The 26,760-nt window shown below is 39.4% G+C and overlaps 1 protein-coding gene across 2 annotated transcripts in view; it reads left to right on the top strand.

The window, feature by feature from the left end:
- Positions 1-25,728, top strand: part of NR1H4 (nuclear receptor subfamily 1 group H member 4) — a 44,460-nt gene extending 18,732 nt beyond the window's left edge. Inside the window, exons 3-9 of one of the 2 annotated variants that reach the window (XM_006084093.2) lie at positions 1,943-2,083; positions 3,891-4,024; positions 6,023-6,121; positions 6,449-6,548; positions 9,455-9,601; positions 22,511-22,624; positions 25,118-25,728. In XM_006084093.2, coding sequence (XP_006084155.1) covers positions 1,943-2,083; positions 3,891-4,024; positions 6,023-6,121; positions 6,449-6,548; positions 9,455-9,601; positions 22,511-22,624; positions 25,118-25,356 — 974 coding nt within the window. In that variant the 3' untranslated portion in view covers positions 25,357-25,728. Of the gene's footprint in view, positions 1-1,942; positions 2,096-3,890; positions 4,025-6,022; positions 6,122-6,448; positions 6,549-9,454; positions 9,602-22,510; positions 22,625-25,117 lie in introns of both variants that reach the window. The other variant, XM_006084092.2, reaches the window with a different exon arrangement.
- The last annotated feature ends 1,032 nt before the right edge of the window (positions 25,729-26,760 follow it).

The following is a 26,760-nucleotide window of genomic DNA, read 5'->3' as shown; positions in this document are numbered from 1 at the left end:
CCATAGTTTCCAAGTAATGGGTAGCCCACGGTCAGTTACTGAAGTCTGGCTTGTCCGTGTGTGTTTGTGTGCCTATGTGTGTGCACATGCACACGTATGTGTATGAGCTGAGAGTAGGGTGTGGTATGTGGGTTCCATGCATATAAAGAAGCAGAAAAGCAGAATGTGCAATATTCAGCAGATTTGAGGCATCCATTTTACCATCCTAAAGCTGTCTTCCTGCCAGCCCCGTTGTGCAATGCCAGCCCTGTCTATTCATCTTTTGTTACCAGGGGGCCTCTGTTCCTCAGTGAATTTCCTTTCCATTCATTTTCAAATGACTTCTCTGATATGGGCATTGCTGAATATGCACAAGATAGAATCAGAGGTATGGGTATGGATAGATTTGCATAAGTATAAATATAGTATATGTACTTTTATTTAAGTGATATAGTGATAATAGAATATTGCTACCTCAGAGTGAAAGCTAATCAATTCAGCTATTGAGATGATAATGATTTTCTGAGTTAATATCAGAGTGAAAAACCTGCAGATTTTTTCTGGCCGCCGTTCCTTTGACTCATCTTGGAGTAAGAGTTTTATTTCTGTTAACTATTGAGCTATCAGTATCTGACCATATTAAATGGGATTGTTCTTGACAGGAGCTGAAGATTAATAGAAAGATTGACTCAGGTGGGCTAAGGTGGTCATTGAGCTTAATGATCTGGAATCAGGAAAATAATTTTTTTTGCCTGTAGTCTCTTTTAAAATGCATAGTTTGATATTTGCACTTCCAGCATCAACTTTGATCTGAAGCACAGACTTTTTTTATACTCTCCATGGTTGAATTTGACATTTAGGAAAATAGTAACATCTTTTCACTGCAAGTTTTGCCAACTGACAAATTCACAAGCAAGACTAGTACGCCTTTAGCCTTGACATCTCTCACTTTTCCTTCAGCCTCTGGTTTCATATTGAGGTAGTTACCAAGCTCTGATTGTTCCTCTATCACCTCCTCCCTGTTCTCTCCACCCCCCACATCAAGTCCAGGCCTGATCACCTCTTGGCTGGTCACAGTCTCCTGGCGCTAGTCTCCCTGCTCCACCTTTCTTCCCAACATGCACGTTAGGTCATACCCTCCCCTGCCAAACCCAAAACCCTGTAATGGTTTCTTTTTCTCAACAATAAAGACTCAACCTCAAGACTTAGCTCAACACTCACTTCTGAGTCTGACCTCTTCCTCCAGAACCGGCCATTCCCCCTGCCTCCTCTGCCCCAGCACAGCCCAGGAAGGCTCAATTTTACTTGTTTGATTCTTTGCATGGCTTTGCCCTCAGCCAGTCTGTAGTCGCTAAGAGGGCAGGGATGACTTACCTACCTTTGTACCACTAGCACCTAGAGCAGTGATGGCGAACCTTTTGAGCTCGGCATGTCAGCATTTTGAAAAACCCTAACTTAACTCTGGTGCCGTGTCACATATAGAAATTTTTTGATATTTGCAACCATAGTAAAACAAAGACTTATATTTTTGATATTTATTTTATATATTTAAATGCCATTTAACAAAGAAAAATCAACCAAAAAAATGAGTTCGCGTGTCACCTCTAACACGTGTGTCATAGGTTCGCCATCACTGACCTAGAGTAAGTACGCCTGGTCCATAATTGATCCCTAATAAAGATATAATGAACATAATTTATCTTAAAAATGAACTAAGGTTTTTTCCTTGGAAAGGCTGTCAGTGAAACATGTCTTTATTTTTGAGAGATGAATTAAAAACAGCAGCTTTCTGGGTAATGCAGTGCAGTTGAAAGCACTTTGTCAACAGTGCACGCAAGGATTACCTGGCAGCTGCTGCTCTCCAGGGTCCAGGAGAAAATTCTTGGGCATCTCAGTCCTCATGTGTTTTTCTGAGTAGATGGTATTAGGAGTCTTTTCACTCCTTTCTGTGTTTCTGCCACAGGTTTCTTCAGGAGAAGCATCACCAAAAATGCCGTGTACAAGTGTAAAAACGGAGGCAACTGTGTGATGGACATGTACATGCGAAGGAAGTGCCAGGAGTGCCGACTAAGGAAATGCAAAGAGATGGGAATGTTGGCTGAATGTATGTATAGAGGTATTCGCATCAAGCAATTAAATTCCACTAACTATCTCTTAAGAAGGCAGATGCCAGGTAACTCATCTAATTAGAATGGTACTTCACACGTCGAAGAAGGGACTTACTAAGCCATCTAAGTTCTTGAAAAGGATCATGAACCACTGAATTGTCCAAACTGTCAGCTAAAGAGCATTCTATTCACCTGAAAAAAACAAACAGCTGTGTTTTGTTGTTCATGTTCATTGAGACATGGAGCGAAGTGGCATTATTTTAATAAATTACAAAGAATGACAGTCTAAAAGTTTCCTCCACATTCAATTTAATATCTTTTTTTAATTTTTTGTTTAATTAACATAAAAATTCACAGTTGTGGGGAAAATTAAGAATAAGGTATAACTGCCACCGACTTGTCTAAATAGAGTTTTAAATCAAGTTGTTTTATTAAGAATCCTTTTTTTTTTTGGTTGCAGCTCTGAACCAATTTGTATAGATTTACACAGGAAATTAACTCCCCCAAGTTTTAATATCATTTGGTCCTTCAATCTGATAAGGAAAAAAGACAGTGTATTAACTGCTGGCTTTGTGAGAAACCGTAATCTTCACCAACATTTGGAATGCATGCTAGGATATAACATATTCATTTTTCATTCTGCAAATTCTCCAGACCGCTCAGATTCTGAGATAGGTCCTGTTCCCCTCCGAACACAAGGAAACAAACAGATGTCACCAAGGGGATGATCACAGTCAGGGAGGGAATGCCACACGAAAGAAAAGCCTTTGGAAGGCGATTCCAGTGCTATTATTCCCAAACCATACAGGCAACTGGGATGGACCCAGGCAGATAATGCACGCAGGAGGCGGAAAATAGGTCAGTGTAAATAATCCCACGCCGGGAGGATGAAAGTTTTATGGTGGCCGATCACAATCTCCTCTCAGCATGTATGAAACAGGAGACTGCCGGAGGGGCTGCTGCCAGAACCCAATCCTGCCATGGAAACATTTGCTTCGATACCAGGCGGTTCATGTGGCTCATCACTTAAACATGAACTTGTCCCAACTGGGGCTCTGGGGACGTTTGTCATGACGCCACCTATAATAGAAGAGGCCATACTATTATTTATGCACATGGACTTGACCAGTCACAGGTGCAAAGCTTTCATGTGATCCTATAAACCGAATTCCCTGGACAAAGAAAATCCCGGGATTTCATTTCCTTCACATTGAGAGAATGAGGAAGTTAAATAGGAATGTGGAAGATAATATAGCTCTGTTTAGTGTAAATTAATGATGACATTATGTGATTATTCAAAAGAAAATGTCTAGGTCCCCTTGAGTTATTTTCATCTTTAACTATGTTCTCAATCATTTATACAGTTCTGAAAATGAACAGGATTGGAATTTTTTTCCTAAAGGATCTTGACATTTGTTTGACTCAACATGATTACTTATGTGCTCAATGTGAAATTGAATACATGCCTTATGGTGCAGTTATAATATTAATATTATGTCTTCAAACAATAACTTTCAAAGTTCCCTAGGACAGGAATAGGGAGTGTCATTCTTCGTTGTATTGATCAAATACCTTGCATTTGTACAATGCTTTGCATTACATCCTTTATATAAAACTAAGTTTAAAAAATGACATAACATTTAATATACACAAAACCATGCAAGGTAGATATTATTCCTATTTTACAAATAAAGAAGCTGAGACTCACAGAGGACACATTTCCTGTTCAAGGCCAAGTCTCGTGACCACACACCCAACAGTACTTTCTGTGGTTGGTTAAGCCTCTGTGTTTATTTTTTTCAGGCTTGTTAACTGAAATTCAGTGTAAATCCAAACGACTGAGAAAAAACGTGAAGCAGCATGCAGATCAGACCGTTAATGAAGACAGCGAAGGGCGTGACCTGCGACAAGTGACCTCGACCACTAAGTCATGCAGGGTAATAACACGCCACGGTGTCTGCCAAAGCCAGTGCCATTGAGCTGCTAGGCATGTCGTGGTCTGGCTGGGAGGCTTTCATGTTAGAACCACAGCCATGAGCAGAATTTCACTTCAGCTGGGCATTGAGTGGGTTTCTTTTGTTTCCTTTTTTTTTCTTTTAAAAAAATCTTTATTGTTGAAAGTATTTCATAGGTCCCCCCCATTAACCTCTTCTAGCCCACTCCCGCTCCCCCCACTCCAAGACCCGCACCCCCCCCCCCCGCATTGTCTGTGTCCATGGGTGAATGAGTTTCTTTTTAATCACAAGAATAATACATCCTTTTGTGTAAAAGTCAGATAGTAGGAGTGTATAAAGTAAAAAAAGGGAAAATTTTCCCTGGCTCCATTTCATTCCTACTACCTAGATGTTGCCAGTAGAAATGGTTTGGTGGATAAAAGGGATTTTTTCAAACTGAGTTTTGATGACCATTTTTTCCCGGCCAGTGAGAAGGGAGGTTCAGACTGGGAAGGGTGTGGACTCAATAGAGGCTGTGAGTCAGTCTTTTTTTTTTAAATCCTCACCTGAGGATATTTTTTCCATTGATTTTTTTTTTAGAGAATAGAAGAGAGAAAGAGGAGGGAGGGAGGGAGGGAGGGAGAGAGAGAGAGAGAGAGAGAGAGAGAGAGAGAGAGAGAGAGAGATCAAGGTGAGAGAGACATATCGATTGGTTGCCTCCCACTCTTACCCCCACTGGGGCCGACGATTGAACCTGCAACCAAGGTATGTGCCCTTGGTCGGGAATGAAACCCAAGACCCTTTTCATTTATGGGCCAATGCTCTAATCACTGAGTAAACCGGCCCGAGCATGAGCCAGTCTTTATCGATGGGTAAAACAGGGTGAATGCACATCTCTGCACCAATAGAGAAAAGCTCTTCTCCTGAGGTCACAGATCACTCAATAAATCCTTCGAGCAACTTGGGACAAATAGAGGAACGGCATCTTGTCTGATTAGCTAAACATACTGATAACGCACAGGGCACTTAAAGGAATTTTAATTTGCCATTAGCTGAAAAACCAAGAATCCATTTTTTGTTCAAATCATGCCCTTCTTAATATTTATTACACTACTGACAAAAAATTCATCCACATTTAGTGTTTCAGATATATTATTTTATGTTTATCTCAGGAAAAGTATTTGATATGGAAGTATTATTTTGCCATAGTACTTCATCTTTGGTATAAGGAAACAAAGAATTGACACAATTATTCACCCTCTTCCGAAGACGCTAGTAAGGGAGAAAGAGATGTCTGGGGGCGGAATTGTCCAGATGGAGGACTCTCTACTTTAGGGGTCAGCAGATTTTTTCTGTAAAGTGCCAAATATTTTAGGCTTTGGCCACATGGTCTCCATCTCAACTACCCAACATTGAGTAGCGTTGGTGATACATGAATAAATGAGTATGATTATCTTCCAGTGGATTTACAAAACCAGGTGGATTCGGTCCATGAGCCCCCGTGTGTCAGCCCTGCCCTAAATAAATACCCTCAAATGGGGTCTCTGTGTTACATGGGGGAACTTTTCCTTAGTTATGGCCAAACCTTGAACTTCCACTGAACTTCTCTACGAATGGGCTCAATAGGCTTCATATCCAGATTATTATTCATTCCTAAGAAATACATGAAAGAAATAGTTCGTTTTTCCCTATTTTACAGAGGAAAATGAGTACCTTGAGACAAATTTAGTGAAATAGGATATGGCTTGCCCAAGGGCTCCGAAAAAGTGATGACACAATCAGAGCATACAGTTCCTGCTGTATTTATGGCTTTCCCCAGCAATTTCTGATATTTAGTTTACTCTAGGTGAGTGTGTGTGTGTGTGTGTGTGTGTGTGTGTATACATATATATATATATATATATATATATATATATAGAGAGAGAGAGAGAGAGAGAGAGAGAGAGAGAAAATGCCTCATAGCCACCCTCCCTAACATCTTTTATTTTTTTGCCAGTGTAGGAGAAAACTGAACTCACCCTGGATCAACAGAATCTTCTACATTATATTATGGATTCATATAGCAAACAGAGGATGCCTCAGGAAATCACAAATAAAATTGTAGGTACACTATCTGAAAATGCATGGGCTTAAACTTAATGTTTTCAGGGGCGTTTGCTATGTTTGAGGTGGAATTAATATATAAACATGTTACTTTGAAATGATTAGAGCCAAGAATTTGTTATACATTTAAGCTTTTAGCCGCATTAAATAACTAATGAGAAAGAAGCCTCATATCCATCTTAGTAATAATAATTGCTCTCCAGGATCTGAAAAGTATGAACTGGGTTTTTAAATGTTATTGTCTAGGTTCTTTAGCCTAATGATTTTATATTGTTTTATCCTTTTATCTACTTATTAATCATTTGCTTTTTTCTTAAAATTCAGTTAAAAGAAGAATTCAGTGCAGAAGAAAATTTTCTCATTTTAACTGAAATGGCTACCAGTCATGTACAGATTCTTGTAGAATTCACAAAAAAGCTACCAGGTATCTACATGTAGTTACTTCTCTGCTACACTGTGTGATATTCTTGTGATATTAAGAGAGGCAAGTCTGTTTGTTGCAAAAGGAGAATTATCTCACATCTGATTTAATATGTCTGCTACAGACATAAAATGTTTGCCCTAACTGGTTTGGCTCAGTGGATAGAGCGTCGGCCTGTGGACTGAAAGGTCCCAGGTTTGATTCCGGTCAAGGGCATGTACCTTGGTTGCGGGCACATCCCCAGCAGAAGGTGTGCAGGAGGCAGCTGATCAATGTTTCTCTCTCATCGATGCTTCTAACTCTCTATCTCTCTCCCTTCCTCTCTGTAAAAATATCAATAAAATATATTTTAAAAATGTTAGCGCCAGATAGGATATTTAAAATCATTGATGTTAATTCTTCCAAATTGATAAATTAAGAAATTGTGGCTTTGCTAAGTTGTGATTCATCCATTTATTCATTTAATAATGTTTGTCGATACCTACTCTATACTAAGTACCTAGCTATTACCTACTAGGAGAGTGATTAAAGGGTATAATTAAAAAAATGTATGCAAAGTGCTGTTTGAACAAAAAGGAAGTAATTGCTGATTATATTTGAAAAAGACAAGAAGGCTTCTGAGAGAGTCATATTTGCGTTGAATCTAAGACAAAAAGGAGCTTTCAGGTGACATTAAGGAGAAGGGTCATTTGAAATCAAGAAATCTGCTTGTGAAAATATAATGAGGCATGAGTAAGAATCAAATTATTAGAGAGGGAAGAGAAAATTCACTGTGGCTGTAGCATAATGTCTGTGGCTCCTTGGTTAGACATAAGGTAAGCTGGTACCACACCAGTTAGGGCTTAACTAAGGGTTTTAATTCTCATCCCCTGGATGATAAAGACTTCTTGGTGGCTTTTATAAAAAGAGGGAAATGATGAGATTTATGTTATAGAGATATAGCTTTATTAGTTTGTATTAGATGGATTTGAACAGGGAGGGACTGGAGGTAAGGAGGATCAGTTACTATGCTACTGCATTAGTCCAAGCAATAGGGCTTGAAATAAATACATAGGGCAGTGGGAGAGATAATAGGAAACAAAATAAAGAGAAATTTAAAAGTTGGTAGCACTTAGTGAACAAGTGTCCATCATGTGTGGGATGAGGGAGAGGGATTTATCCAGTCATTCTGATGGTGACAGTACAGGAAACTGGAATGCAAACTTCTTATCCCCCAGAGTCCAATTCTTTTAGATACAATTTCAATGCAATCTAAGTCAATAGGTTTAAGTTGTTTCATTGTTTTAAAAAATATATTAGCACATTAAAATCTCACGGTCTAGAAGAATATACTAAGTACCTTGTATAGCTGCATAACACAGTAATATTAAATTACAGAAGGTAACTTCTGACATAAGATTTTAATTAAACATGTTAATTTGCCTTCTTTTGCCAGCATTATGCTGTTATTTTATTAAATGTGTCAGAGATAAACATAAGCCTACATAAAACTCATAAAATGTGGGAAGAAGTTCTCATTATCATGGAAACATTAATATTCTCTCATTTCTTTATTAACAAGGAAAAACAGAACTTAATTTGTTTTATGATAATTAAGCTGAAGGCAATCTTGATCAAAAACATGATTATTCAAGAGTTAGAAACTGTGGGAAGAGATACTGGAAAGGGAGAAATATGATGTTTTTTGTTGTTTATGGGAAAAGATTTTTCAGTTCAAATGGTCAGTTGATCTTTAACCAAGAAATATTGAGGACAAATAAAAATCTTAACTTATAAAAAGGTAGCTTATCTGAAAGCAATGGCAATATCTTACACACCTCTTCAATCCTGTGCCTGGACTGGATCATTAGGGAGAGAGTATAATTAATGTGTGTTTCATGAGCAAAGTAGAAGGAAAAAAATAAAAACACAGAAGGAAAGAAAAGACAACCTTCGAGAAAGAAAAAAATGTTTTAACAATAATTATAGAAATGACATGATTACAAATAGTAATAATAGTTATGCAGTACTAATAATGAAAGAATGTTTTGTGAAGGACCGAGTTGAGGGATTCCATTCCACAGTTCACTGAGACCTGTTCAGAGTGCTAGAGACCTGGCACGTCTCCTGCGAGCAAAGGAGCGCTTAGATTCTCTGAAAGTGACACTACTTCTTTATCCTTAGCGTTACTCTCTTCTCCAAACTCCCATTGCTATTTAATACTTTCCTAGGCCACTTAGACCCTGAAGGCATTATCCTGATTTTATCTCTATTCGTGGTGTGTGTGTGTGTGTGTGTGTGTGTGTGTGTGTGTGTGTGTACACATGTGCACATGAGCTTTGTTTGTTTCCCATTCATTACTTGAGTCAGTCATTTTCCCCGCCCTGCATGGTGGAGGGCTGAGCTTAGAGAAGATAGCGCAACATGACCTCGATTGTTTGTTTGTTTGTTTTTTATTGGAAATGCTACACATTCTCCAGGTTGACTAAAGATCCATGAGTTGGCCAAATATTTTTTTAAACCTCTGGATACACGTAAATATTTTTCTGGCTTGTGGAAACTTCCATTCTGCGGAGTTGACCTCTGACACCAGATGTAACTAAAATAATGGCTCAAAGAGAATCTGCTTGCCTCTAACTTTTGAGGGTGGCTTCATCTGCATCAGCCTGTGTCTGCCATAACATATATATATGTTTGATGTGGATCCTCTTTTACCCAACTTGTTTATCAAATCCTAGTCAATGAAGATAAAAGTCAGCTTCTATTTGGGAGAGAACAATAGATACTTATGGACTTCACTATCCAATCTTAAAACAACTACAAAATAATTTTATGAAAATGTTTTATCAGTGGGGATGATGGTGAAGATGAATACTGTTTTATAGCATTCACGACTCCTTGATACTGATTTCATTATCACCTTCATGTAGGATTTCAGACATTGGACCATGAAGATCAGATTGCTTTGCTGAAAGGGTCTGCAGTTGAAGCTATGTTCCTCCGTTCAGCTGAGATTTTCAATAAGAAACTTCCAGCTGGGCATGCTGACCTATTGGAAGAGAGAATCCGAAAGAGTGGTATGTGACTTGTTTAATGATCAAAAGAGTTTGTTTCTGCAGCTAAGAATTTGCACAGCCCATGAAGGCAGGGCTCTTGCTTGTCTTATGCAATGTCATATGCCCATTATGAGTAACATGGAGAATGACCCTATAAAGATATGTGTTAAATAGATGGGATTTTTTTTAGAGTCTTGGTTAAAAAAATCCTTGTTGCAATAGCAAAATATGAACTCTTTTCACTTCACTGAGCTGAAGGGCCACAGAAGGGATTTTTTAAAATTTGGAAAATTAGTCTTGTAAAAAATATAGTGTAAAGGAACTGTGGTTATTCAGTCCAGAAAAAGATTCATTTATTCAAAGCTTCCAGGTCCGAATGCCTATGTATCAAACTTTTAACCATCTTTATTCAAAGAAAAATAAGAAGAAATAAAAATAGCAACACATATATCACTTAATAGGTTTCAGTCACTGTTCTAAACACTTTGCATATATGAGTCCATCAAATCCTTGAAAATAGCCTATCAAATAAGTATGTTATTTTTCCCATTTTATAGATGAGAGAGCCATGTGTCTTAAACACTGTGCTGTACTATCTCTCAAAAGGCAAATGACATAATAGTTTGAGGAACTCGGTTTAACTTATTATGGAGCAATATTGTAACATGGAGGGTCAGCAACATCAAAATGTCTCAACAAAATAAAACAGAAACAGACTCATAGATACAGAGAACAGATGATGGTTGCCAAAGGGAAGGGAAATTGTGATATAATAATAATAATAATAATAATAATAATAATAATAAATAACAATGATATCAGAATGGATTACTAGAAATTCTATGCAATTTATCTCAGAAGATAGTTGAAATAGAATCAGTTCTTATTTTCCTGAGAGATTTTACACATGGGTTGGGGGTATGAATGAGATGAGATGAATTTTGAAGATCTTTTTTTCCTTCAAGTATTATTATTCTATAATTGACTGGAACAAGTTTAAATACACACAAAGCCAGTATTTTAGAATAGAAATTGGAAAGAAGGGTTCTGCACCTGTGATGTAAGTAAAATAATTGAAAATTAAAAATATTTTTTTGAAGAGAGCCTTACCATAGTCATTATGGTTTTTTTTCTTAGTTTAAAATTGAAAGCATAATTAGCATCATGGGTAGATTTTAAAAAACACTTTTAAAAGATGCATTATCCCTATATGCCCGTTGATATTTTAATTTAACAACTCATAGGAGGAAGATACTGGCCCTGCCAAGGCAACTGCAGGTGGGACTCAAAATTCAGTAAATGTAGGAGCTTTTTTTATAGCAACATAAGTTTATATTAACTGAATTACATTAAGTGAATGATGTTGTAAATATCCAAATGGCCCTTGGCAGAAAAAAGTTTCCCCATCCCTGGAAGATATGAGCTAGAGAGATATGTTAAGAGAGAGTTAAAGTGTGGAGGAGAATAACAGAGAGAGATGACCTCTAGTTGGAAGGGGTCGGGAAAGGTTTCATTGGGATTTTTGCTGGATCTTGAATGATATTTGATGTGATACTGGGTGGAGGTGCAGGAGATAAGGACCGGCAGGAGCAAAGGACTGAGGCAAGAAAGCTCAGGTTTTGCACGCTCAGGTTCTGCATGCAAAGAAGAGTGAATAATTGAGTTTGATCAGATTAAGAGTTATAGTAAAAAGAGATAAAAAGAAAACATAGAACAAAATGGTTGAGGACCTTAAATGTTGGAGTAAAGATTTTATTCTTTATTTCCTATGTAATGGCCAGACAGAGATTTTTGAGTGGGAAGGGAAAACATCAAATTATGCTTTACAAATCTTCCAGAAATATTAGGATAAGCCAGGAAGAGGGTCACCTGGTAGGAGGCAGGAGGTATCAAGGGTGTGACCCCTGCTGCTGGGAGAAATGGAGAGGAAGAGAAGGATCTGGGAAATACATTATTGCAGCTTTTCACCCTTTGAAAGATATTGCGTTGTCAAGAAATGTGGATTCTGGTCCTGGACAGTGTGTGTGTGTGTGTGTGTGTGTGTGTGTGTGTGTGTGTGTGTGTGTGAGTGTGTGTGTGTGTGTGTTCAGGAGACTGTGGGTAAGGGAGAAGGATTGAATCGGTAACCTCCAAGGCACTAGCCAGTCCTACAAGTCTTACTGTTTTTCTTAATTCTTCTCAATTGGATCTTCTGTGCCATAAATTTTTCTGATTGATGCTTAACCAGTCATTTGGCTGGCTACTTAAATATCCTGATTTTTTATTTTATTTTATGGTGGTAAACATATTTAACATGAAATATACCCTTTTTTAAAAAGATATATCTTACTGATTTTTTACAGTGAGGAAGAGTGAGGGATAGAGAGTTAGAAACATCGATGAGAGACAAACATCAATCAGCTGCCTCCTGCACACCCCCCACTGGGAATGTGCCCGCAACCAAGGTACATGCCCTTGACCGGAACCGAACCTGGGACCCTTCAGTCTGCAGGCCGCAGCTCTATCCACTGAGCCAAACCGATCAGGGCTGAAATATGCCCTTTTAATAACTATTTAAGTGGTATTGTTGACCGTAGGTGCAATGTTGAACGGCATATCTCTGGGACTTACTCATCTTGCTTAATGGAAACTTTATGCCCATTGATTAGAAGGAGGAAATAAGTAATTATTAATTAATGGGCAAATATCTTTATTTTAAAGTTGCAATGAGTAGTTGACAGTTATCTTGGGAAGGATGAACTGCAGGCTGCTCAATTTTCATAGTTCAGGCTATTGAATGTAAATCGGTGGTTCTCTCTCTGTGGAAAGTTATTGTGGCTGCGGCCTGTGATGGAAGATGCCTCTCCAGCTTACCTGGCCCGCTATTTGGTCCTGGTGTCCATTCACCGTGACAGTGGTCTGTTTAGGAAAACACATGAGTCAAATCTAGCTTTTTAAAAACTAATAAAGTAAAAACAGATGATGATTCATATGATAAAGTACTTTTAATTTTACACATATGTCTCCAATTATCAAAGAATCTTACTCCGGTTGACGTGTTCTTGGTTTATACATCAAGGGACAGTGGTGCCCTAACCGGTTTGGCTCAGTGGATAGAGCGTCGGCCTGAAGACTGAAGAGTCCCAGGTTTGACTCCAGTCAAGGGCATGTACCTTGGTTGTGGGCACATCCCCAGTAGGGGGTGTACAGGAGGCAGCTGGTTGATGTTTCTCTCTCATCGATGTTTCTAATTCTCTATCCCTCTCCCTTCCTCTCTGTAAAAATCAATAAAATATGTTTTTTAAAAAAAGAGACAGTGATGATGAAGAATCTGGCTTGAATCTAGGCTCCACTACTTATTAGCTATATGTCCTTTTTTTGTTAAAAATTATTGAAATAGACCCCATAACTAGTTTGATCTCTTTGAAATCATGGCTAACTTTAATAATTTGTTCTACAAACCACCTTGATTTGATATTAAAAACTCTGTAGGGCCCTAACCGGGTTGGCTCAGTGGATAGAGCATCGGCCTGCGGACTCAAGGGTCCCAGGTTCGATTCCGGTCAAGGGCATGTACCTTGGTTGCGGGCACATACCCAGTAGGGAGTGTGCAGGAGGCAGCTGATCGATGTTTCTCTCTCATCGATGTTTCTAACTCTCTATCCCTCTCCCTTCCTCTCTGTAAAAAATCAATAAAATATATTTTTTAAAAAAAAAAAACTCTGTAGGGTGGGGCTGCCTCTTTTTGACTTCATATTTTAACCCAGGTACCTAGTGCATGCCTGGCTTGGAGTAGGTGCTCAACAAACATCTGTGAAATAAATAAGTGGATGGATGGATGGATGGATGGATAGATGGTTTATTATCTGAAGCTGTGAGTCTAGTCCATTTATTTTCTTTTCAGATGGTTCTTCCCCTGAATATAGAACCATTTCACTCACCCCATCAGGTCCAGTCCTGCCCCAGACTCAGGAACCCAAATTGCATCTAATTCTAGGCACTTGGTTCAGCCTTGTGAGAATCCCTGCCTTCCTGTGAGTCTTCTGGCAAGTCAGAAAGGCTTGCAAAGTTGATAGTTGAATCTTGAAGGATGATTAGAAACTTCTCACGCCACAAAAGTCTGAGAAAGGCATTCTAAGATATATAGCATTATAAGGTAACTAGAGGCCTGGTGCACAGATTTGTGCACTGGTGGGGTCCCTCAGCCTGGCCTGCGGGGATCGGGCTGAAACTGGCTCTCTGACATCTCCCAAGGGGTCCCGGATTGCAAGAGGGCACAGGCCAGACCAAGGGACCCCACCGGTGCATGATCAGGGCGGAGGAGGGACCGCAGGAGGGCTTCAGGGCATATCCAGCCCATCTCGCCCAGTCCCGATCGGTTGGACCCCAGCAGCAAGCTAACCTACGGGTCAGAGCATCTGCCCCCTGGTGGTCAGTGTGCACCATAGCGACTGGTCAAACGGTTGGACACTTAGCATATTAGGCTTTTATTATATAGGACTAGAGGCCCCATGCATGAAATTCATGCACTGGGGCGGGGTGGGGGGGGCGTCCCTCAGCTTGGCCTGCACCCTCTCCCAGTCTGGGAGCCCTCAGGGTATGTCTGACTGATGGCTTAGGCCCACTCCCCCCAGGCCTAAGCTGTCAGTCGGACATCCTTAGTGCTGCCCCGGAGGTGGGAGAGACTCCCACCACCGCTGCTACTACGCTTGCCAGCTGTGAGCCTGGCTCTAACTGAGCACACTGACCATCAGGGGACAGCTCCTGCATTGAGTGGGATCGGGCCAAAATCAGCTCTCTGACATCCCCCATGGGATCCCAGATTGTGAGAGAGTGCGGGCTAGGCTGAGGGACCCCACTGGTGCACAGTTGGGGCCTGGGAGGGATGCCAGAGGTTGGCCAGCAGGGAGGGACCATGGGAGGGCTCCAGGGCTTGTCTGGCCCATCTCATTCAATCCCGATCAGCCAGACCCCATCAACAAGCTAACCTACCAGTCGGAGAGTCTGCCCCCTGTGGTCAGTGCACGTCATAGCGAGCGGTTGAACGGCCTTAGCATATCATTAGCATATTATGCTTTGATTGGTTGAGCAGACGACCAGACAACCAGGCACTTAGCATATTAGGCTTTTATTATAAAGGATAACATAGAGAGTGCAAAGATGTGAAGGGATGAGAGATTAACCATGTATAGGACTCACAAGTCCTTTAATATTATTAGAAAATAATATTTGTAAAGCTGAAATTGTAGTAAGTGCTAGATACTAAAAGACACTGAATGCCAGGAAAGTAGTTTAATTTAGTCATTATATAATGGGGTGCCTTTGTAATATTCTGACCAGATGTGACATGACCGTAGAGGTACTGTAGAAAGATCTTTCTGGCAATATTATGAAGGAAGGGTTAGAGAGACTGAGACAAGAAGCAGAGAAACCTGGGAGAGACCAATGCCGCAATTAGGTGAGAAATGGTGAGGGTCTTGCAGGCTAAAAATATGTAATAAAAAAATTCTTGCTTGATAACATAAATTTCAGAACTTAAATCTGCAAGTGTTGAAAGGTTCAAAAATGAAGTTTTCCAGTTCTGGCTGGTGTTACTAAGTGGTTAGAGCATTGGACCATGCACTGAAGGGTTGTGGGTTTGATTCCCAAGGGCATATGCCTGGGTTGCAAGTTTGCTCCCCATCCCCTGGTCGGAGCACATGCGGGAGGCAACCAATCAATGTGTTTCTCTCACATGGATGTTTCTCTGTCTCTCTCCCACTCTCCCTCCCTTCCACTGTCTCTGAAAAGCAATGGAAAAATATCCTCTGGTGAGGATTAACAGAAAAAAAAAAGTTTTCCAGCATGTGGTCTCTATAAATAAAGATTCATGCCTCTAATTCATAAGATACTTTACCCCAAATTCGACCACATATTGGGAAAATAAAAAGCATCCAAATTCGCATGCTGATTAGTATTTTATTATCTATCATGACGGTTCTATTTATTCATCTTTATGAATTTGCTTCTCCCAGTGGATTCAGAACATTGCCTCTTCCACACACCACATAAAAACCTGATCTTGCCAGATGACCTTTCAAAATAACTTTTCATTCTTATGCAAATATAACACATTCATATTTGTATTGTACTTTGAATTCCACAGTAACAATGTCTGTTACCCTGTTTATGCCTACACAACTCTTTAAAGAATATAATGTGAGATTTCTTTTCTTGTTCTCCAAATTCATATGCCTTTCTTTGCTATTATTACATCCCAATTCTATGAACAAACACGGTCTCCTCAGATACATTTATTTAATGAGGGTTATAGTGTTTATTTATGTTTACTGAGGCTTCAGAGCATATATCTGACACAACCTGTGGTTAAGTTGTTTCTACATAATTCTACTGCATCAGTATTTTTATTCCCAATGTAGTTGTATGAAAATTAGGTTTTTAAGATGGAAGCTTTATTAAAGATAGGAATAATCATATAATACCATTAAATATGGTATTAGGATTGAAATAGGCTTGCTAACACTGAAAGAATTTATATTTTAACAGCAAAAAAAATAGCAACAACGTCTCACAAACCAAAGAAACTTGTTCTGTTAATTACACATATAACTAACCTCTGAAATTCAGAGTATTTTTTAAAATATATATTTTATTGATTTTTTACAGAGAGGAAGGGAGAGGGATAGAGAGTTAGAAACATCGATCAGCTGCCTCATGCACACCCACTACCGGGGATGTGCCTGCAACCAAGGTACATGCCCCTGGCCGGAATCGAACCCAGGACCATTCAGTCCGCAGGCCAACGCTCTATCCACTGAGCCAAACCGGTTAGGGCTGAAATTCATAGTATTTTGTGGCCTTTTGGATCTCCATAACAGACAGATATGAAATATTCAACTAAGTGTTTATCAGGATGACAGTATATCTTGTGATTTTGCAGTGGTTTGTGTTTACATTCTGTTAGTATTATTTCATTATTTCTAACATATTTCATTCTGTTAGTATCCCCAGTCGCCCCTGAAGGGGTGCCATGCCACTATTTTATAGATGGGGGAACGGGCTTGGAGAGGCTAGATGACCTGCCCAAGGTCATACAGTTAATCAGCAAAGTGCCATGAGATGAACACAGCTGTTCTAGTCAAAGCCCAGCAGTCTTTTTCTACTGTGCACCTGTTACTTGCTAAGATCTTACATTTGCCAACTATCAGCTGGTAGGGAATATAAAGACTGGTAAGATACGGTTCTTGCCCTTTGGTTAGAGATAAAGTATAAGCACAGCCAGCAATTTTAAATATTTTTTAAGTAATTTATAAAATGAATAGAGGCGGTGAGATCAGAGAAAGGAGAAATTCTTACTAGAGTGATAAAGTTGTAGCTAGTTTATAGTAGCTTAATAAAGTATACTGTATGTAGTATACTATGTTTATTTTTCTGCTCTTTAAATACATATGACTTCACTGCTTTAGACTTGGAAACAAATGAAAACAATGATAAGAACTATATTTCCTAAAGAAGTAGATGTAAACTATTGGTTCCAATACTATCTTTGAAATAAAGGTTAGAAATATAAAGAAACAATGATAGAATATTTATAAGAAAAGGAAATGCTTACACAAAGTTTCAAATAGGTAACAGCTCTCTTTTTGCTTTTCAAAATGGTCATGTAATAATTTTGGCATGGACAAATTTGGGGCTCAAATTGTAGGAAGCAAGTTTTCTCAAAATAAGAGAAAGTATCAAAGTAATACATGAGTTCATATTCTCATTAGCCCTCAGCTGTACCCATGAGCCTTTTATATTTGTCCCATTTTGGACATTATATGTTTATTTATGTATCTGCCTCTTGCATTAATCTGTCAACTGCTTGAGGATCATTCCCAGCACTATCACAGCACCTGGCACATATTAGATGTTCAAAAATTGGTGAATTTTATTGTGATGAATCTGGAACTTGATAGTCCAAACCCTTTCAATTCCTAAGCACTGGTGAGGTCTAATTTGGCCAGATAACTTTTAGCCACTAGGACTAATGGGAGGTGTGTTATTTATTATATATTTTCTTATTGTTAATCCTCACCTGAGGATATTTTCCCATTGATTTTTAGAGAGAGTGGAACAGGGAGAGACACAGAGAGAGCGAAACATCAATGTGAGAGAGACACATCGATTGGTTGCCTCATGCACATGCCCCGAGTAGGGCCAGGGGTCAAGTCTGCAACCCAGGTATGTGCCCTTGACTGGAATTGAACCCAGGACCTTTCAGCCCAAAGGCTGATGCTCTATCCACTGAGCCAAACCAGCTAGAGCTGTTGGCAGGCTTTTACTAAGACCAACACTGTGGCACAAATGACTCTGAGTACAAGTTAGCTGTAGGCTAGAGTCCATTCTCTTCGCATCATGAGAATGTTTCCATTGTCTTAATAGCATCCTTTCCCCCATCACATCTCATAACTATGTCACCTTCATCATAAGAACTAGCAAAATGTAATATTGCCTAATTTAATATGCATTTATTAATCTCCTGCCATGTCTCAGCAGCATGCTGGTTACTAAGGATACAGAGATGAACAAGAAGCATCTGTGGAGCACGCTTTACTGGCCAGGCAGTGTGCCAGGCACTGGAATAGTTGGTTCCTACTCTCATAACATTTATATGGTATTTCACATTCTAATGGGTTGGAAAGAAATGAGTTGTGACAAGTGCAATAGAATTGAACATAGAGAAGGGAGCAACTAATTCTGATACACGGTGACAGAGGAAGCTCCTGAGAGAGAACAAAATTTGCATTTGACCTTGAAACCTGGATGGGGCGTCCTAGCCTAACAAGGATCCCTTGTATAAAAATGCACATTTGTGCAACACACACACACACACACACACACACACACACACACCTACCTCTGCTCTATTTTTATCTCCAATGAAAACTAGAAAGTTAATTAGGAAATAAAAGACAATTACATTTAAAATTACTTACAACAGCATAGTGTTGATTCTATCAGATAGTTATTCTTTCAAAGAATATTTCTTATCATTGACCAGTTAATATATCAATCACAGATCTCTTTTTTAAAAATAATAATGAAACAAGAAAACATTGGATAAAGAAAGGAAAAGAAGAACCAGAGGAATAGAAATATAAATGGTTTTTCACAACTTTGGACTTTTCGTAGTAGTCTTTATGTTTAAGTTAGAAAATAGTGCCCCCTTGTGACCAAAAATCAGCAAATTGGGCATAAAGAGCCCAATTGAAGCAAACCTTAAGCAGGTCTCCAGGAAGGAGGAAGCAGGAAAATGGGAAAAGACTGCCCCTTCAGGAAGATGTTATTATTACATTTTTACGTCAGAAATTGCTGTTCATAGAGACTTAAAACACTTCTTTGTTCATGCTGTTGTGGTTAATTCTGATATTTTATTTATTTTAGAGAGAGAGAGAGTAAGGGGGGGGGGAGACATCGATTTGTTGTTCCACTTATTAATGCATTCATTGGTTGATTCTTAAATGTGCCCTGCCCGGGGAACAAACCCACAACCTTGGCATATTAGGACGACACTAACCAACTGAGCTACCCAGCCAGGGCTTAATTCTGATTATTGATTCTAATTCAAAAGCAGATTTCTATTTGATCTATCCTGTAGGAAAATAATTTTTTAAAACCCTTCTATTATGTTTTTCTACATCTTCTCTATGTTCACTTTTTTCATTTTAACCTATTTTTCTAAAATTATCAACTGCAATTAGATTCTGTTACACTGTAACAGAGATAGCATGTTTGGAAAGTAAGTGGGGGTTTGGAAAGACAAATAAAATAAAAAATTAGGTAGTCAAAGACAATTTCTAAAAATTAAATATATATATATATATTTTTAATTAAATATTTTAAAATCAGCTGCCTTTAATATTACTCCCAAATTTTCATGGAATATGTAAAATAATGGCACAGTCATGAGTTATTATTTTAGATAACCACAACTAATAGGTGTTGTTCCCAAGTGCCAAAGACTGACATTGTTTGAAGATGTAAAAGGACAACCCTACCAAGAAAATTTACTATCTAGAAAAATGCTGAAGCAAATCACTGATCAGCCAATTTGTATTCATCCCTAGGAAACAGCAGACTATAAAGCAAAACAAAAACATAGCTTTGCCTTAAGGCGGGGGAGGGTGGATGGGTGAGAGGTAATCAACCAAGGACCTTGTATGCATATATGCATGGTACATGGACACAGACAATGGGGCGGTGAGGGCCTGGGATGGAGGGTGGGGGGTGGGGGCGGACTGGAGGGGGTCAATGAGAGAAAAAAGGGGGACATATGTAATACTTTCAACAATAAAGAATTATTAAAAACAACAGCAACAACAAAAAAACACACACAGCTTTGTATACACAAAGGTATATGAGCTTAACCTAAGATTACAATGAATTGATACTAAGATAGAACTAATGCATTCATCCAATTCTCCTGAATAACAATAATCATAACTCTTATAATAATTATTGGCTGTAATATTTATGCAGGTTTTACTCTTAGCCAGGCACTCTACATATATTATCTCATATGCTACTATTGTTGTAATTCACATTTCACAGATGAGGAAACTGAGGCTTAAAGAGTTTAAGTAATGTGCCCAAGACCAAGTCATAGGTCAGATTTCAAACTCAGAACTGGTTACTACCTCTTAACCACTGTTTGCTGGAAGCCAGGACTGATACTCCCAGGCTCTCTCACACTCCAACCCTCTGCATTTTAAGTTATATCTAGTTTGGTCCTGGACATTCAGTTCAACCGGAAACAGCTGGCTAGAGGGCAGTCTTCCACAGGATGCAATCCCCAAGGTGCTCCACAACAACACTATTATTAAGAGAACCCACGGGAATCATTTCAAGAATCAAAAGTCAAAGGGGAGAAAAGCATGGTATTTTGACTAAAGAGAAAGACCAAGGATTTGGTTTGCGATGCTTCTTTAGATTCTTCTAGAGGTGAGGATTTAGACTTTCTGATTCTGTGAAGTGTAGTATCAGATGATACTTATATGTTCTAGAAACTGGAATCCAGTTTTGTCCTGGTTTGGCTCTCCAAAGCTCTATGGCTTTAGGTCTGGTGTGGGATGGAATAGAGCGGCCTAGTGTGGCCCAATCCTGGGAACTCGTGTTCCTCTCAGTTCATCCATAGGCACATCATAGTCTTATTTTTCCCTGTCTCCACATTCCGCTGTCAAAGCTCTTCTGGAGTGGATCTGTGCCCAGAACAGGCACCAAACTAGTATTTGTTGAATCAGTGGAGGAAGTAACACAAAGGAGCCTTAATTTACAAAGTGGGGCAAGCTAGATAAAGAAAGAAGGAGGATATTTCAAGTAGAGAGAACAACAAGTGTAAAACCTGGGTAATGTGCCCTGGCCAGGTGGTCAGTTGGTTCAGGTGTCGTCCCATACACCAAAAGGTTCTGGATTTGATTCCAGGGAAGGGCACATATCTGGGTTGTGGGTCGATCCCCAGTCAGGGCAAGTGTGGGAGGCAACCATCAATGTTTTTCCCACATTGATGTTTCTCTTACTCTTGCTCTTGCTCTCGCTCTCTCCCTTCCTCTCTCTAAAAATTCAACAAAAACATATCTTCAGGTGAGGATTAATTTTTAAAAAACTGGGCGATGGGAACTGTTTAGGAACTGCAATGGCTGGAGTAAAGGCCGTGAGATATAATGGGGAGGTCGTGCAGCTTAGTCACAGCTACGAGCCAGGACGCTGGAGCCTGCAAGTTTTGGTTTGAATCCTGGCTCTCACCAGCTGTGTCTTTGGGCAAGTTATATAACCTCTCTGTACCTACCTCATGGTATGTTAGAAAGATTAAATGAGCTATAGCATAAGAAGTGTTTGGAACAGTGCACTAAATAATTGTGAATTCCTATGATTCTCATGTGGGCGAGCAGTGGGTGGTGGGGTAGGCAGGGGACAGGTCCTGGAGTTTCCTATGTAAAAAGGGAGAACATTTATGCCAGAAGCCATGGAGAATTTTTGAAGGTTTGTAGGAAGTGAGGAGTCAGGGTGTGATTTGAATTTTGGAAAGGTAATCCTGAGATGGGTAGAAGGAGACTAAACTGAAGACAGGAAGACCAGTGAGGCGGCCATTGCAGTGCGATGAAGAGGATCAAGACTTAAACTAAGTTAATTCCAGGTGCAGTGGAGAGGGGAGGGAGCCGCTCAGTGAGAGTTAGCAGGTCTAACCACAGGAGTCGGCCCTGACCACGCGAGAGGGAGGCTGAATCTCAGTGTCAGGTGGGGCTTCGGGGTGGGGAGGGTAGCAATCACTGAGAGTGGGAACAGTAGGAATGAGCTGGGTTTGCAGGAAGAGGAAGAGTTTCATCTTGTTCATGGTGTCTTAATCTTGGACATGTTGAGTTTGCAGAGAACAGCCTGGCACCAATGCCTAGTAGGTGATGGATGAATAGGTTTGGTAATTCAGAGAGATATCAGGCCTCTGATAAGAACTCTAAACATTATTAAGTGAAGCTGTTTACACTTCTGGGCTGAAGAACAATAATTGGGGGGCGTTTATTTAAGTTGCTATCTATGCCTTGATTATAGATATTAATATGAAAAAGATGAGCAAACCCCATCTGGAAAATGGGTGACGTTAGAAGATTCTTTTGGCAAGTCAGGAATGTTATCATTTATTGTCAGACAGTAGTGACTAAAACAAAGGCACTACCAAAATTAAAGACTCACCAATCATTGATTTATTCTTATTTTGAGAATTTTGTTAGCTGACCCTTGCCCAGCCTTTGGCTGGAACATATAATATATATTGACATTATTTAAACGTGTGGATATGGGTGCAAATATTCACATATGTGTGTGTATATGTGATGTGTTTGTAATTTTACAATTTTACAATTTCAGTTATTCAGCAACTTTACCGTGCCTCTGCAATTTTTCACATTTCCCCCACAGGTATTTCTGATGAATACATAACGCCGATGTTTAGTTTTTACAAAAGTGTGGCAGAATTGAAAATGACTCAAGAAGAGTATGCTCTGCTTACAGCAATTGTTATTCTCTCTCCAGGTAATTTTGATGTTAGATTTTCATTTTTATGCTATTTGTTCATTTTTCCAGTATAATCATAATAATGTTTATTAAAGAAAATCTGAGAAACACAGAAACAGAAAAAAATAAAAAGGCCTATAATCCCACTGCTTCAAATTGAATCATGTTAACATTTCAGTGTATTTCTTCTCAGCCTTTCTTCTAAACTTCACTTTCATTCAGTAAATGCATTTTTAATACCTACTATATGCTAAACATGGTTCTAAACATTGGGGAATATAGAAGTAAAGAAACAGGCAGGCCACAGCTACATGGAGCTTACTACATTTCAGTAGGGTAAGAAAAACAACAAATGAAGAAACAAATAAAAATAATTTGTAGTGATTATTGAGGTGGCAAGTGCTACAAAAATATAAAGATGAGACTATAAGGAGAGAAAGTGGCAGTAGAATGTTATTTTAATTAGTGGTCAAGTAAGGCTTTTTTCAGGGGTTATTAAATAGGAGCCTAAATTAAATTATGTACATACTTTTTAACATAATAGAAAGCATACTGTCTTTTAAATTTTATTTTATTCATTTATTTTTAGCCCATGTCACACCTATCTTAGTTTTTAAAAAAATATATGTCTTAATTGATTTTTAGAGAGAGAGGGAGAGAGAGAGATAGATAGAAACATTGATAAGAGAGAAACATCATTGATCAGCTGCTTTCTGCAAGGCCCCCCCCGCCCCCCCACTGGTGATGGAGCCTGCAACCTGAGCATGTGCCCTGATGGGAAATTGAACCAGTGACTTCTTGGTTCATGGATTGGCACTCAGCCACTGAGCCATACCAGCTGGGCTATTTTATTTTTTTTAATCCTCACCTGAGTGTATGTTTTACAGATTTTTAGAGATAGGGGAAGTGGGGAAAAGAGAGAAAGAGAGAGAGAGGGAGAAAAGAGAGAGAGACATTGATGTATGAGAGAAACATTGATCAGTTGCCTCTCACACAGGCCCCCACTGGGGATCGAACCTGCAACTTAGGTATGTGCCCTGACCAGGTATTGAACCCACAACCTTTAGGTGCATGGGATGACACTCCAACCAATTGAGCCACACCATAATGTCTTGTTTTAAAGTACTTTTCTTCAAACATCTTTCCCTATGTCATTAAAAAAAATTATACTGTAAAGGTTTATTGTAATGCATGCATCATATTCCATTGAATCGATGACCAATAATTTACTTAATTTTTTCCATATGTTTGGACATTCAGAATACTTCCAATTTTTTGTTGTTCTAAACAATGTTGAAATGAATACTTCTGTATATTTATTTTTCTATTTTTTGCTTATTTATTTGGGAGTAAGTGATGCCACATTCATAATTTGTGGCCTGAAACCATTTTATATATAATATTAATTAAGTCAGAAGCTAGTTGTTACTTTGTTGTACCATAACAAATTATAATTAAAAAGAAGAAAAACATTTCTTCTTTTATTGATTTATATTTTTTATTGATTTCAGAGAGAAAGGGAGAGGGAGAGAGAGAGAAATATCAATGATGAGAGAGAAACATTGATCAGCTGCCTCCTGCATACCCCATACTGGGGAATGAGCCCACAACACGGGCATGTTCCCTGACAAGGAATTGAACCGTGACCTCCTGGTTCATAGGTTGATGTCCAGCCACTAAGCTACATCAGCTGGGCAAGAAGAAAAACATTTTGGCAGTATCTACTAAAGTGTTACATGTATAAACCCTACATCCCAAGTTCCAGTCCTTGGGTTATACCCACCAGAAATGATACTTATGTTCACCATACATGCTACTTTGGGGGCATTAATTGAAAGGGGAATTTAGGGAGGATGTAATGTTCTATATCTTGATATAGTTGTGATTATATGAGTACATGTAAGTGAGTGTGTGAAAATTCATCAAGTTGAACACTTCATTTGTACATTTCAACTGTACAACATGTGTGAGTTACACTTCAAAAAGGTTAGCCTTGCCTGGCCAGCATGGCTCAGAGGTTGAGTGTCGCCTAGGAACCAAGAGGTCACGGTTCGATTCCTGGTCAGGGTACATGTCCGGATTGCAGGCTTGATCCCCAGTGTGGGGCATGCAGGAGGCAGCCGCTAAATGATTCTCTCTCATCATTGATGTTTCTCTCTCTCTCTCTCCTTTAGAGTATATATATATTCTAAAGGTTAGCCTTAATATAATTATGCCAAACCTTCCACTTTTTAATTTTATTTATTCTTTTAAAATATTTTATTGATTTTTTACAGAGAGGAAGGGAGAGGGATAGAGAGTTAGAAACATCAATGAGAGAGAAACATCGATCAGCTGCCTCCTGCACACCTCCTACTGGGGATGTACCCGTAACCAAGGTACATGCCCTTGACCGGAATCGAACCTGAGACCCTTCAGTCCGCAGGCCGACACTCTATCCACTGAGCCAAACCGGTTAGGGCAAACCTTCCACTTTTTAACTTTGTTGTTTTATGTCAAACTTCAAAACAGACAGACAATACATAAAGGACAGAGAGGCCGTAGAGAAGCTTCAGGAACCTCTGCTTGACGTGCTGCAGAAGCTGTGCAAGATCCATCAGCCTGAGAACCCCCAGCATTTCGCCTGTCTCCTAGGCCGCCTGACGGAGTTGCGGACATTCAACCACCACCACGCGGAGATGCTGATGTCCTGGCGCGTCAATGACCACAAGTTCACGCCGCTTCTCTGCGAAATCTGGGATGTGCAGTGAGGAGCACCCAGGGGCGGGGCCGGCCCTCTGTTTTCCTCCTATCATAAAGCCGATGTGAAACTTTTCCTTCATTTCATTTGTGCCTGGTTTCACACAAGAATTTTGACGAATATTTATGCAGTAATTATGTAACTTCCACAATTGTAAATACGGGGCTAGGTAGAATGACTTTCTCTACTTGTATTTTACACGGCTTCAGGGAATCTTTTCTTCTAATTGGCATGCCCTGTTTGCCTAACTAAATCGTTACTTCAGTTCTATTTGTTGAAATAGGGAAAAATCTCAGTTTGCTCTTCATCTGCCCTTATTGCATATATTTTATTAAACAGTTGTGTGCACTTTTGGCAATAAACTGAACATAATGGAAACAGGCTTTTATTTGAGAACAGAAATTGAAAAAATACACAAACTCTTATTTCTTTAAATGATGAATAACATCCTATTGAGCCCAAGGGGGTAAACTACAAAAGGATAAACTCTCACAATATTAATGCTACATTTTTTCATCCCTGGTGAAGCCCTGGTGAATATTCATTCATTTGTAGTAGCCCTCTGATCATTTCATTTTCTTTGAAGTTCAAAGAGAATAACATACAGAAAAGTTAATGATTATCATATAAAATATTCCCCAAGCATATTAGTTATGCTTTTAGGGGGACTACTTCCCGTAGTCGGAGTCTTGAGGCAGCATTTACAAATTCAGAGTATGCAGAGAGCTCCAGTGATGGGACAGCCCTTTTCTCTATTGAAAGTGCTCACTGTGGGTTTCAGTGCATATAATTAATCATTTTGTTTTGTTTGCTTTTGGAAAACACTCCTTCAGCCTGGTGCACAGCTATTGTATACTTCCCCCCAAAGCAGGAATTAGTTCATTTCCTTCCTTCATTGTTATACTGTTGCATTCTCCCTCCCATTATCCTTTGGTGAATACAATAAAACACCTTCTATAAGTAATGGGCTTATATCTCCCTTTCTCCTGAAGTCAGCCAAAATGGAGCTTGCTTAGCAAGAAAGGGTTTTCTTTTTGTATTACAATACTAGGGCGACCCTGACGTCCCAAAAATAGCCGGTCAGTGGAAAAGGGGGTGAGTTGGGGTTCCATCAGTTGGGTTCCATCTGCTACAACAACAACTTGAATCCCCACTAAGTACAAGATTCTTTCGCTGAACTCCATGGGGGAGTCCAAAGATGATTAAGACACCGTGATTGCCTGGAGGGGCTTACAAAGAAGCACAGAGGAGTGTTGTATGGACTCAACTGGGAAAGTCACCTGGAAGAGGTGGCCCTTCCCTGGGCTTCGAAAGATGGCCAGGCCTTGCATGGGCCAAAGTAAGAGAGAAGGGGATTTAAAGTGAAAAGGGGGGTGGGGGTGAGGGCAGGAGCAAAAGGAGGGAGGCGGGGAGT

The sequence above is a fragment of the Myotis lucifugus genome, unplaced genomic scaffold (assembly GCF_000147115.1).
Source record: "Myotis lucifugus unplaced genomic scaffold, Myoluc2.0 scaffold_10, whole genome shotgun sequence".
Classification (NCBI taxonomy): domain Eukaryota; kingdom Metazoa; phylum Chordata; class Mammalia; order Chiroptera; family Vespertilionidae; genus Myotis; species Myotis lucifugus.
Note: the sequence above shows the minus strand (reverse complement) of the source record. Positions and strands in the feature narration are given on the sequence as shown.